General features: G+C 51.4%; 5 protein-coding genes across 5 annotated transcripts; 2 read left to right on the top strand and 3 right to left on the bottom strand.

Annotated features, from left to right (window-relative positions):
* On the bottom strand, positions 1-1,574 carry SODALDRAFT_130507 (hypothetical protein). Its single transcript, XM_028606696.1, has 6 exons — positions 954-1,574; positions 801-877; positions 660-736; positions 494-578; positions 121-347; positions 1-18 (listed from the first exon to the last, which is right to left on the bottom strand). The coding sequence occupies exons 1-5, from the start codon at positions 1,397-1,399 to the stop codon at positions 259-261; spliced, it is 774 nt and encodes a 257-aa protein (XP_028462263.1). The 5' UTR covers positions 1,400-1,574; the 3' UTR covers positions 1-18; positions 121-258.
* Positions 1,575-2,073: 499 nt separating this feature from the next.
* On the bottom strand, positions 2,074-2,653 carry SODALDRAFT_130482 (hypothetical protein). Its single transcript, XM_028606695.1, has one exon. It carries the CDS (start codon positions 2,608-2,610, stop codon positions 2,164-2,166), a length of 447 nt encoding a protein of 148 aa, XP_028462262.1. The 5' UTR covers positions 2,611-2,653; the 3' UTR covers positions 2,074-2,163.
* A 2,817-nt stretch (positions 2,654-5,470) lies between these two features.
* Positions 5,471-6,641, top strand: SODALDRAFT_286539 (hypothetical protein; the record flags this gene model as incomplete). Its single annotated transcript, XM_028608541.1, has 2 exons — positions 5,471-6,130; positions 6,240-6,641. 2 exons carry the CDS (start codon positions 5,471-5,473, stop codon positions 6,639-6,641), a joined length of 1,062 nt encoding a protein of 353 aa, XP_028462261.1.
* Positions 6,642-7,981: 1,340 nt separating this feature from the next.
* SODALDRAFT_339018 (HMG box-containing protein) lies at positions 7,982-8,594 on the bottom strand (the record flags this gene model as incomplete). The annotated part of the gene is made up of 4 exons (XM_028612823.1): positions 7,982-8,008; positions 8,074-8,195; positions 8,291-8,386; positions 8,540-8,594. 4 exons carry the CDS (start codon positions 8,592-8,594, stop codon positions 7,982-7,984), a joined length of 300 nt encoding a protein of 99 aa, XP_028462260.1.
* Positions 8,595-11,601: 3,007 nt separating this feature from the next.
* SODALDRAFT_364514 (hypothetical protein) lies at positions 11,602-12,638 on the top strand (the record flags this gene model as incomplete). Its single annotated transcript, XM_028614648.1, has 7 exons — positions 11,602-11,677; positions 11,798-11,845; positions 11,912-11,956; positions 12,102-12,258; positions 12,348-12,404; positions 12,476-12,488; positions 12,576-12,638. The coding sequence occupies 7 exons, from the start codon at positions 11,602-11,604 to the stop codon at positions 12,636-12,638; spliced, it is 459 nt and encodes a 152-aa protein (XP_028462259.1).
* Positions 12,639-12,661: the final 23 nt, after the last annotated feature.

Here is a 12,661-nt window from a genome sequence, read left to right as displayed (position 1 = left end):
TGTGGAAGAGGACCATCTCTGGTAGCAGGTATGTTAGCGACTATTCGTGGTTCACGTAGAGAGCCAAGCGAGAAGGGCAGAGCTCAGAACCCCCCTGTGGGCTGTGGGCTGTGAACATGCCTTCCCACGTCTGAAAGTAGAGTGACGCCCATGGTTTGGAACATTGTGCGGTCTGGCTCCAACGGCGGAGCTGAAGCGCGCTGCCCTCGCGATGAATGCAGAGCTCGTGGGCCCCTCTCAGGGAAAACCATGGCGTGTTCATATGGAAGGTGCGGATAAGGAGAAAGGCGCATTGGTTGGCGAGATTGAGATAGACCACGAGAGAAAGGCGATCGTCATCGAAAGGCCTATGGTCAGTGAAAGCAAGCGTTAGTGTGTGTGGACCGAGCGTTGCGTTGCGTATTTGGTTGAGATTGCCCTGGTTCGCACCGTCTGAAGAGGATCTGCGACTCCTTGGGGGTATTCAGAGGAGTACCCAAGGGTTGGTGAGGACCCCAAGATGTGGACGGCTTGATATGTTTGAGGGCCGTTCGCGAAGGGAGGGGGAGCGAGAAGATCTGCTCAGCCCAATGGGCATTCTAAACCGCGAGGGGGGGGGGCAAGGTAAAAGGGGTTAGCAAGTGAATCTGGATAGCGGTGGGGGTTGCCGGCTTCCTTACAGGATCTGTGTCCACGGGACCGATCACGGCCATCATCTCCGGAGGAATGACCGGGCCAACCTGGGCTGAAGGCGGGCCTGCATGCCGGCAGAGTCAGTGTCAGTCGACGTGGCCAGGACGAGTGACCCGGGTAGTACTCACATATCCCTCTGGCTTCCCGCAACTGCATAATCCGCGACCGAAGCGAGTCAAGAGCGTTGAGGTCAAAGTTGGGCGACCTGGTTTTTTTTTGGCATTGTCATTGGTTAGCCGATGGATTCAAGCCTTGTGGCGGCGGCACAGGCTTTGACGAACCTGGTGAGAAGCAACTTGAGCATGCCGAGGAAGTGGTTATATATCAAGAAGCGCTGCGGGAGGGGCAGCCCTCCCACCTCATCCTTCATTTTGTTGTACATTCTACGCCAGCGGATCTCCTTGGAGACGGTCTTGTCCTCGTAATAAGCCGTGATGTCGTGAAGCGTCCTGGACAGACAGGGCAGCACGATGTTGAGGTAGTTCAGCATCATGGGCACGCGGCTGAGGTGGGCCTGCGATTGATCGGCCAAGTCTCGCAGGGCGCGGGAGGAGGAATGGATCTCCTCGATGAGGGCGGTCATGTGGGCATGGAAGTGATCCGGGAGGGCATTGCGGAGACCCTCGAGGTAGAGGGAGACGATGTCGGCACGGTCGGCTTCGATACAACAGCCCCGAAGGAGGTGGCCGTCAACCTTGCCGGTGTACACCATTTCGAGGAAAGGCATGGTACATGTAACGGGCGGAACGGGCGGAACGGGCGGGGCCGGAACGGCGGTTCTTCGTTAGGGATCAAAGGGACATCACCGCGTACCTAGGAGCGGGCATTGAAGGCATGCCGGGTCCCCCACAAGTTAAGATGCGGCGGCGGCGTCAAGGTCGGTCGACTCGGCGCAATATGTTGTGGAGGAGGCTCTGTTGGTCGAACGGAGCCGGAGCCACCTTCTTCTTTTTGTCTTTGTTCCTTCCTTTTCTTTTCGCAACCGAAGCCTACAATCCACCACCCACGTTTCGAGAGGCTGCGATGGTGCTGGCCAGTTGGTAGTTCGTTCAATGTTGCGTTGGGAGACTGATCGCAATGGCGTCAAGGTCCGAGTTTGATGTCAAGAACTTCTGCACGTGGAAAGAGGAACTGGGAGCGAGTACGACGCATCTGACGGATGTCGAAGGGCAAAAGGACGAGTCCGGCGTGGTTGCAATAACGGGGGTCTTGAGAATGGGAGGAGGACTGGGTCTTGTGGCCGAACAAAGTCTGCAGCCTTTCGTTTCTTCTTTTTTTTCTGTTCTTCTTTTTTTTCCCTTCTTTTATTAAGATTTTTTAATTGAATTCTTTTCGCCAGGGTAAGCCGGTGTCGGTGTTGTTGTGTAATGTTTGACGAAATGACGGTGGTGAATGAAAAGTGGTGAGAATTTTCTCGTCCTCAAGCGGGGTGTCACAGTAGATAGCTTCTGAGAGAAGTCCGAAAATCGCCTATATTTTGGTTGGCCCGTCTCAAAAGATTTCGCTCAGAACCAAAGGCCAGGGTAACACAGCATCAGGTTTGCGTTTCCTTGGGCGAGAGATGAATGTGCGGACGGATACTTGACCTATCCACGACACAACACACGAGGAGCACGGGTAAGGTAGCACACATGAGTTGTTGTGCGGGTAACAAGAAACGGTGCGTTTGGATGCGTGGCTCAATACGAGAGGTCGTCGGGGATCGTCTGGGTCGTCTAGGTCGCGTGGACTGGCTATCCAGAGACTGCCACGACTGCAGGTATTCATGAGGCATGAGGCATGACCAACCCCATAGGCCCGGGCATGCTGAATATACCCACCGCATGCAAGATTGCAGCCCGACGGCTCGACGGCGCAACGGCGTAACGGATGGCGCAACGTGGATGGTGATTGGCAGCTGCATGAGTGGCGCAGGAACTTGAATCCCCAGGTGATCATGTGTGGACGATGAGTTGCAAGGCTATGGTGATAACAAGCGACGGGTTGTTTGGAAGACGAGCGGGGAAAGTCCGAGGTCCGAGAAGAGAAATTGTTAACACCAAGATACTGTCCGAGTGTCTCTTATGCATTGCCGTAGTGAATCAGAACTTGTGTGGCGGTACACGCCACATAGTACATAGTGGCTGGACACAGACAGACTTCCCGAATATTACATCATCACATCCATCATCACAGAGCCCACAACTATTAGCTAGCTGTACATCGAGCGTTCGAGTTGTGCTGGGAGTTGGTTTATGCTGTAAGGCCAAAATCGGGGGATACGTCCTGAATGCTCGGTATCACGTCCAAGTTTCGTCTGTAATACGAAGTATTTACAAGGTATGAATTTGTGTCTGGCCCCAGACCGGCTACCTCTTATGTTAACTTAAGCGTCAGTGTAGTTTTAGACGCTCAACAGTAATACGGGTTATTTCAACTCATACACACGAAAGCGCTGGGGTTCTCAAGGCGTCGCTGCTTTCCGTTGCGAAAACTGACCCTCGACTTTCCAAGGTATGCAAAATTTACATTCGGCTCTCGGTAATGATCGGACTAGAAATGTCATAGCAGCTAAGGCTCTCCAAGTGCGTCGAGTTGACATGACTTTAAAATCATTCTGCAGCCACGGCGACTTTTTTTTTTCTCTTCTGTTTTATTGTAGCTGGAGCTGGACGGCCCAGCCTAGAGTCACCGGAAGCGCCATGATGAAGACAGACAGAAATTCAATACTGATATCCGAAGCGAACGAGAAGAGAGCTATTGACATGTGTAACCAAGGAGAGAGATCCAACCATCTCGAGGACCAATTCAAATCTGTTTAGGCTACTTCCAGGCACGGGATACGGGACAAATCATAAGTGAGCGTTTGGGACTTCGGTTCGGAGTAGAGTATCTACCTACTCCATACTTACTTTAGAATCCGCTAACAATATAGGTACGAATTCGACAAGACCCTCAACCGATAAGAACCATTCCTTTTTGCCCGTGCGTGAAACAGGAGCCGAGGAAAGCGAGCACGATACGGATACCGTGCAAAAGGACTCTGTTACCTATTTCCTCTATATGGTAATTATCGCCCGACCACTATGGAATACACCCACGCATCCTCCCTCATAGGTACGCCTGACTAGCGCTGTGATTAGCGCCGCGGTTGTCTCATCTCATAACGCCAGAACAGGACCACGATCCCGAAGGAATGGATACCTTAAGCATCCCGTTCGCGGCACCTGCCGTCCAGTATGCCGCCTATCTAGCTCCAAAATACTGCTAGGGAATACGTCAGGCAGTGATCGCAATCGTCGGTTCCGCATATCTTAGAGTGGGGTGGGTTTACTTCGTAATTACATCATACCCAGGGCCTGGACGTCAAATGGACTGGGCGACACGAAAGGATTCTCAACGGTACGAGGTCAACCCCCGTTGAACCCCGTATGGACCCTGGTCCCTGAATCTTGCAAAGTCCCCAAGGGGCGGATCTCGGTTATTTACTCCGTACTTATGTTTCGTACGTTGTCTAGGGCGGGCGATATAGGTAAGGTACATGTAGGTACAGTTAAGTTATAATAACCAGGGGTAATTATTTGGCGGATGGACCCTGAACCCGACCAAACGGACCCATTTGGAAGACCCGTTTATATGATTGCGTGTCTATGCGATACTAACCTGGAACGCTACCATCGGCGTCTACGTACCTTAGTCATACGCCATCCCTATATTTAGGAGTTGTCACAGTGTCCCCTGCGGCATGCGGTAGTTTACGTGTTGCTTAAGCCGACACCCGAAGCATGTAATCTATTTTTAAATACTTCGCCCTCTCACTTCATGGACAAACGGTGCTCAGCCCTATCAGGAACGGGCCGATGGTAGTAGGTAGAACTTGGATATTAGTACACTTCTTAATTATGCTTGCACTAAAGGGGCATCGGCTCTCCGCAACTGGACCACTCGCGGGAGAACTCTTCAAACGTGTCATTCCTAGAGGCATAGGTAATTGAGCGACGATGCTGTCACTCCTTGAGTGTGGGTTTATAATACAAGACATCAAGGTCGGGGGAAGGAATCATTCGGCTGTACAATGTAGAGCCCAGCATTGTCTCATGCCTCGTCTGGAACTACTGCTCCTTCGAGGCTGCATCTGGAAATGGCCCTGGGGGTATCCCTACGTCCGGACGGGGTACATACCTAATTGGATCCCGTCCATGGACCTCTAGCATGGCAAGTGCCGTAGGAGCTTGAAAATCCCAATTTGTAACTAGCTTTGTCATGTTTTCACTATGCCCATGATGAGCATGTTATGGCGGCTATCCCGTCAACACAATTATCTCCGGTAATGAGATGGCATGCGCTCATCGCTTCGCGGGACATCTGTGGAAAGAAACGCCCCTCTCGAATCTAGTCTAATACTAGTGCTTACACTTGAATTGAATCGCGGCAAGAACGCAGATGGAGGAGCCTACCCTGAGCCTACCTGAGCCTACCGGACTTGATGCCGACAGCTCCAGCCTCCTTGGCTGCGATGGATTGGAAGCGAAGAGCCAGAACTCCGCGGATGGTACGCTTCGAGGTCGGGCATCGTCGCCTGGCCAGCTTCCTCCGACTACGCTTCGACCAGGGGCAAAGATTCCCCGTCCGAGCTTCGACATGGGATCGTGAGCTCCCAGAAGAGGGACAAGAAAAACGTATAAGTACGGCTCTGTCTCAACATCTGGATAATTTTCTGATCCCCAGGCCTCTCACCTTCTCTCAGCCGGACAATCACATCTCAGAGCATTCTACCCTCTTCAATTTCCAACGAGAAGCCGCCCATCCAACCTTCGCAATGAGAATCAACGAGGTTTTCCTGGCTCTGACGCCTGTCGTCTTTGCCAACCCCGTCATCCGCGCTGAGGAGTCCCAGGAGGTCCACATCACCCTGGAACTCAGCAAAGTCGCCGCCCAAGCCGCCATCACCGTCTGGAACAGCGACCAGACCGAGGTCCTCGCCAAGTCCTGCTCGGATTCCCTCTCCTCGGGACCCTTCGCGGACCACCCTATCGTCTTCAACGTTAACAGCGAACACGGTGGCGGTGACCTCACTGTCGGCGCTACCTCCTATACCATTGGCGGCGGTGATGCTGCCAACGCCCTCGACTGCGGCCGCATCGCCAGCGAGACCGAACTGGCCATCAACTGCGTCGTTTCCGTCCCCCAGAACCTGGGCCTGCGGTCTCTGAACAAGCGCAGCCTCAGGGAGTGCTTCCCCGACGGCCCCCTCGAGGTGTCCGAGAGCATGGACGTCTTCGAGGGCAAGGTCGAGGCCGGGGTGCCCACCGAGTTCGAGATCCCGGAGCTCAACCAGACCGAGATCGACGAAATTGTCAAGCGCGAGAACCTGCACGGAGGTCTCGAGAAGCGCCAACGTGGCTGCGCAGTGTACGCGGAGGTTCGCCGTGTCGGTAACGGAAACCCCCACCAGAACCCTTGGCATATCCAGCTTGGTGTAAGTTTTCTCCTTTATAGCCGGCTTTTGCCTTGCGTCTTTCGTCTTTCGTCTTTCGTCTTTCGCCTTTCGCCTATCTCGGAAACTTTACTAACATTACGACATCTAGGAACCCATGCAATGCCCTAGCCATGTCGGTTGCTCTACCTACCATACTACTTCTAGGTCGTTCTCTATTGGCTGGCAAGCCAATGCCGGTGTTGAGTGGATTAACGGTGGTTTCTCTGTTGTTAAGACCGCCGAGACTGGTAACAGCTATGTCTGCAACGGCAACGCCAACGATTTCTTCGCCGTGTGGAAGAACCAGGGCACCACTGCCTACACCGTTCGGAACGGAATTTTCAGCGTCTGCTCCGGTAACTGGGCCGCCAGTTCAAACAATATCATCATCTGGTCTCCCAACAGCCAAAACCGCCGCGGCTACTACTACTGCGTCTATGGCCGCCAGTACGTTCGCTCTATCGGCGACAGGTGGCTCGATACCGCTCCTCACACCCCCGGTGGTCCTTAGATGCACAAAGTCGGCTCGTAGCCTTCGACGCGCTCTGGGCACCCTGTTAGACTGAGACTCACTGGAGTCGGCCATAATTCCATAGATTTTTGATTTTTCCATGCATTTCACCGGGATTCAATCCATCTAGACAGACTTCTTGAATACACCTGTAAACACACTCTGCAACTGCTTCGTTCTTCGTTGACGTTGGTCCCTTGTGACCCCTGAAGACTCCGGACACTCCGACTGACCTCTTTCCATGCATTACCCCTGCTCTGCACCTCGGGAGGCAGAAGCCCACTCACATAAGCCATTCCCAACGAATAGGAAGTCAACCGGACCGAAACCTCCGATACTGTAATACTCCGGTACCTGAAGGGTCGTCTCATTCACAATTTACCAAGGTACTTATTGTTATATCCTGTCTCTTTTGCCATAGAATTTCGTAGGTCTTGTGGAATTTTTTTCTTCATCTTTTACCGGACATCGAAAAAGGGAACCTAGTCGGGATTTAGAACCATTCCGGAGCCCGCCGCTGGCCTTGAGAGGATGTTCGTTGACAAGTTGGGATGATGGGAGGAGCTATACTGAGTAATCTCTGGAAAAGCTGTTTTCGCATCTTGAAATGGAGTTGAGACTCCTATTGAAAGAACTGCTGTGCTGGACAGTTACGAATGCGATGACTGGCCTGAGGTGGAGGCCCCGACGACGACGGTGGAATTCCAACCGGGCCAGATCTGATCACGCCGCACCTGGTCTGATTGAAGAGACTCTATGATGCGAACCCTTGCCGTAAGGGCGACCTGAAGGCTGCAGCCACTCCCGCAAGTGATCATCCAGATCGGTTGAAACATGGGTATCAGATATCAAGGTTCAAAGACGGCAACGTGTCATCGAATACTTATACATTCGTTAATTCCAAGTCAATAGACTTCGTAGCTACAGATAGAGGTGCCTCATCATGTCCGTAGTCAGATATGATGGCTTGCTACCCTTGGCGTTCGGGTATTTGCATGCTCGTTAGCCATCAACAACCGATCCGTTCCCTTCCCTGCCCAACCCAATCAAAAAAAAGGAGGGAAAGAAATCGCCCAGCCAGCGACCCGTTTCCCATTTACCATCATACATCCGCGCCAAGACCAATAGTACAGAGGAGATAGATAGAAAAGAGAGAACGCCAGGGCGATATGCCTTGCCGAACCGAAGTGCGTTATGTGGTGGGAGGGGCCGGAGACCGTCTTCCCGTGGTGCGTGAAGACAAGGTTCTAGGGCGTGAGCATCCGCGCCCCGCTGCCAAGGACATTGTCGTCCTCGGGCTCGGTCTTCACGTCTTTTTCGTATGTCTTGCTGTTACCTCCCTACGAGGACTCCTCTTCGGCCTCGGCCTTCACGACTAGTATATTAGCTTCAGCATCGGACCATAAGGTCGGTCGGATGGGAACGGGCTTACGTTGTATGCCTGCTTCTCATCTTCGTAGCGCTTCTTGTCGGCAGCCGCCTTGGCTTCGTACGGAGCCCTCTGCTTCTCGTTCAGGGCCTTCCATCTCTCACCGAGTAGCTTGCCAACTTGGCCTGGAGAGGGAGGTTGGTTAGCTTCGACTTGATGTGCCAGACTCCTCGGAAAAAACAGGCGCGGATGGAGAAAGACAGGGGCAGAGGCGACATACCAAAGCTGATGCCGGGGTTCTCCTCGCGTACGTTCTCACGCTGCTCGTTGGCGAAGAACATATATGCGGACAGACCACGCTTGGGGGCATTGGGGTCTGGTAGGATACTTCGTTAGCTTAAGAGCGTCTTATACCGGCCAGTGGACGCGCAAAAAAAACAAGAGGTCGTCCACGCCAGCTCGCCATGGGTTATGGATTGAGCAATTCACGGCGTTGTAACCCGGGGATGCGGGGAAGATGGCGACTCACCCTTCTTGGCCCGCTTCTTCTGAACGGTGCCTCGCTTGGTCGCAGCCTTGGGCATCTTGGCGGTGCTAATCAGACGGAGTGTCAGCGAACGGCTCTATAAGAGTGCAATACGCAATTGAAGGTGATCGCGTAGGTGCCATGGGGCAAGTGTGTGTGTGTGTGTGTGTGTGTCGGTGTGTCTGTGTGTGCAAGGGACATTGGCCGATTGAACTGTGCCGTGGCGCTTGAGCTTGAGAAGAGCAGTGGTGAGATCCCCTAGTGTCGTCTTTGGAAAACTGCGTGCGTAGCCAGCTTGCATCGGACGGCGGCGCATAAAGCGCATCGTCCCCAGTTCCAGCGTGTTATAGGCGAGTCACGCCCCATCGCGAACACAATTGCGGACGACAACGCGTCGCAAAGCGTGTTTGAAGCTCGAAATAAAACATCGCAAATGTTGCTACATACCTTTATGAGGTTTTTGAGGGTAGAAAAAAGATGTGGTGTGGTGCGAATCTGGACGCGTCAAGCTCTTGTTAGCTTTGGAGCTCTGGAGAAAAGATGCGCGATGCTGCTGGTGCTGGGATTCGAAGAGACAATAGCGAGGATGGCTGGTGAAGTCCAAAATAGTCGCCACGGAGCCAAACACGGGCGGGCATGGATTGAAGTGACAGGGCGATGAGTGCACGGTAACTGACTTTTCACTGTTGCGAGGCGACAACAGCCAAAGCGAGGAAAACGGAAAAAAAGAAAAAAAGGGTGGTGGTCGCAGAATGTGGTGAAGGTGACTTTGTTTTTGCGGTGGATCGCAGCGGAGGTGGAAGTACTCACAAAATGTAGGCGTGGATTTGTATGGCGGTTGGGATTTGCATGAGGATTTTTGGTGGGAGAGAGAGAGAGCAGAGAAGAGAGTGAGAGAGGGGGGAGGCGAGGTGCCTGCGTTTTTACTAGGCGGGGGCTTGGGGGTGATCCAGCTACAACAAGCTGGGCGGCAACAACAGGCAAGGTAAAGGGGGTACGCACGCGTCCCTTCCCTCCTTTGCCTTTCCTCCTTCCCCTCCCCCTACTTCCACTCCTAATACTGTATTCGTACTAGCCATAGTCCGGGCCTGCCTTCTTTCCCTCCCCCTCCCCATTTGTTATTGTCCCTACCTCCCCACTAGGTAGAGTACTACGAGCTGTGTACGAATACCTAAGGTAGATACCTCAAGTACCTCTGGGAGGAGTGGTGTACTGTGAGCAGTTGAGGTACTAGTTATTTGCATACAAGTACTGCCCATACCAGTAATGTTATTGACCCAGGTGGGCTCCCCACCACAAAGAGGTCCAGCAGTTTATTACTTTCTAGTACCTAAGGTAGGTAGCACTAAAGCGCGAATGTAGTAGTATCCGGTACGGAGTACCTCTGCTGTATTTGTACCCCGTCCTAGTACTTCCAACCGCAGAATCAACGGTAACAACAGTCAACAGTCATCACCACTACCAACCTAAATATATCGTCCACCTTCTTCCACATCTTATCTTGACATTATTGCTTCAGTATTAGCCTAATATAACGCTATGCACATTAGGAATCCTCATTTTGCTTGTTTCATTGCACAGCAACTAAGTATGCTAGTGTCATGGAGCTGACTTCCATCTTTTCCCTTCCATAATGCCACTATAAAGCGTCTAAGGTACTAAGGTCGTCGACCTCGACAGTTATTAGAGAGGGTGGCACTAATAAGCACCGATTCCTATTGTATTGCCCGGAGAGGTAATGACTGGTCGCTAGAATTGCGGAATTGCAGGACACCGGGAAGTGGCCCTTCTAGGTTAAGGTACATAGTACTTCGTACGCGTTGTTCCGTGTTCCGAGTTAGTCTCGCCCCTAATCATACAGACACAGTGTCAGCTTAATTTAATACGTCACCGTAGCATTCCTTGCGTGTTGCATCAGCGTGTATCCACCCACCAACAAACATACTCCTCCTACGACAATTATAATGTATACCCGCTAACCTACCTTAGGTATTAAGCCATATAGAGGTGTGTAACTCCGTACCGTATACATACAAGCACACCGGCTACACGTGACTATCTCCATTTAACCTACGACAAAGTGTGTGCTTCGTAGATCCGACCTACATTCTGGCCTCGCTCTTGCAATATATAGCGTCACCAATAGGGAGTAGGCACCTCGAAGACCTACGGACGGATCCCTCGCCAAAAACGCGCTTCGAGCCCCGGGGGGGGGGGGCTCGTTATGTCAAACGGTCGAACCTCCCCGAGTGGCTGTCCTATCATAAGCGTCACTCATATTGACATAAGGTACTCCGTACGAATACATAGTACAACGTCACAGATAGCAAGACCTGCTTTCACGAAGTATTTACATAACTCTGCAATAGTCACAGCGTGGAGTGCGTGTGCTTGGTGTTTACGGTTTTGTACCCCGGCAAGAATATGTCTCCACCTTGTCCGTACCCTTCGACAGGTCGAGTGACTGGATTCGGGACAAACATCCAGCGACGACATACGAGTAGTGAAGGTACAATAGACATGGGGGTCAACTCGCCTCCAAAGAGGGCCTTGTCCCGCAACAGTGTGTGTGTGTGTGTGTGTGTGTGCAGAGTGGATTTAGCTGAAAGTCTACTAATAACGTACGCCTAACTCGTTTGGGTACCTTATCCACGTATGACACCCATGTATCATCATACAAAGCTACTATGTACTGGTACTTTGCGCGAAGTACCAGGTATTCTCGTAAAATTTCGGATGCATTTCCTTACAGTCCCAGAATCGGAGGACTGCTGACTTTGTGTATATGCAATTTACATCGTACAGTGTACTTCCATTCTCTCCAATCTCCTCCTCACTCGTATACACGGAATGTATAGGTAGGTACTAAGACTCTTATTTTAGGTGCTCCGTATATACTAGGGCGGTATCTTATAGATCCTTTTACTTGCCGTAGTGACGTTGATATACGGAGTATAGTTTATCGGCTAGAATATTATCCTCTAGGAAGCCGGGTTATTATAAAGTTGGGTATTGTTCGCTTGATGACGGATATAATCGCCCTCTTTTATCCTAATAAGTGAGAAATGCTAGACAGAATACTTCCTGATCTCCGGGTGCGAATTCCTACTTGGTGGTTGTTGCTTCCTGTGACGGCTGCAGGTGAGCACTTTTATTATATAGAAAGTACTCTGTACATTGTTAGCGAATTTTGCACACCGGATAATGAAAGAAGGCTATGTACCACTGACTTGGTGAATGTGGACGTCGAGGGCGCCCCAGACTTGACGGACCTGCGCATTGCACCATCCAAACGCTGGTTCGACCTCGGTCTATATACAGAATATAGAGTACCTTGCCAGAATAAGTGCGAAAACTTCCACAAACAAAACCCAGGTCTTTATCCCAGCACGGGGAATGTAAGGCCAGAAGACAGGTACCGTACGTATATATGTCTAGCCTAGGTACCTATTCTTTTTTTTTTCTTCATATTTTTTTCCATCTTAGTTTCATTATCTTCTTTTTACTGTGTCTGTTTTTAGCCTGCTCCTAAACTCGTCCTTCATTGTTTCCTCTTTACTCTGAGGCGCTGCCACCTTTTGCGTTCGCATATACGCCGTACCCTCCCTTTTACTGGTCCGCCTCTCGCTTTTTTTTTTGGCCATCAATACAACAAGACACCCAATCAGCCTGGTTGCTAAGACAGTGCTGAATAGTGAGACCCAAACTGTCCCCTTGCCTCAGTTGCCCCACGTCGGTTTTGTTTTCGAGGTACACCGTAATTCTTCTTACTGTGCACCTGGTGATGGGGACCACCTGAATTTTGGGGGAGGTTTGGCCCTCCCACCTTTGCTCGTGTTGATGTGCCTCCCTCTTCCACTCAATACTGGTATCTTTTCGATATACTAAGGTACCTCGTACGTTCGTACGTACTTTGTACTTGTATTACCATGGTTACAGCAACGTTTGTATGGTGCGGTTAACATTACGCCGTCGTTTATACGTTTTATATGACCAGCGAAGTCAACCAACAATTTCAGACATGGGTTGCTACCCGTAGAGAAAGCGATTTGGCATGTGTAAGAAGCTTTTTGGCCTCTTGGCCTACTGTCTCGAGGATTGATTGCATGGCTTTGATTCGTCTCG

The sequence above is a fragment of the Sodiomyces alkalinus genome (assembly GCF_003711515.1).
Source record: "Sodiomyces alkalinus F11 unplaced genomic scaffold SODALscaffold_22, whole genome shotgun sequence".
In the NCBI taxonomy this organism is placed as follows: domain Eukaryota; kingdom Fungi; phylum Ascomycota; class Sordariomycetes; order Glomerellales; family Plectosphaerellaceae; genus Sodiomyces; species Sodiomyces alkalinus.
Note: the sequence above shows the minus strand (reverse complement) of the source record. Positions and strands in the feature narration are given on the sequence as shown.

Coding starts and splice junctions, on each gene's coding strand:
- SODALDRAFT_130482 (XM_028606695.1), bottom strand. CDS start 2,610: ATGATCACCTGGGGATTCAAGTTCCTGCGCCACTCATGCAGCTGCCAA.
- SODALDRAFT_130507 (XM_028606696.1), bottom strand. CDS start 1,399: ATGCCTTTCCTCGAAATGGTGTACACCGGCAAGGTTGACGGCCACCTC. Junction 737..800: donor GCGGGAAGCCAGAGGGATAT/GTGAGTACTACC, acceptor GCCGGCATGCAG/GCCCGCCTTCAGCCCAGGTT. Junction 579..659: donor GTCCCGTGGACACAGATCCT/GTAAGGAAGCCG, acceptor CTCGCGGTTTAG/AATGCCCATTGGGCTGAGCA.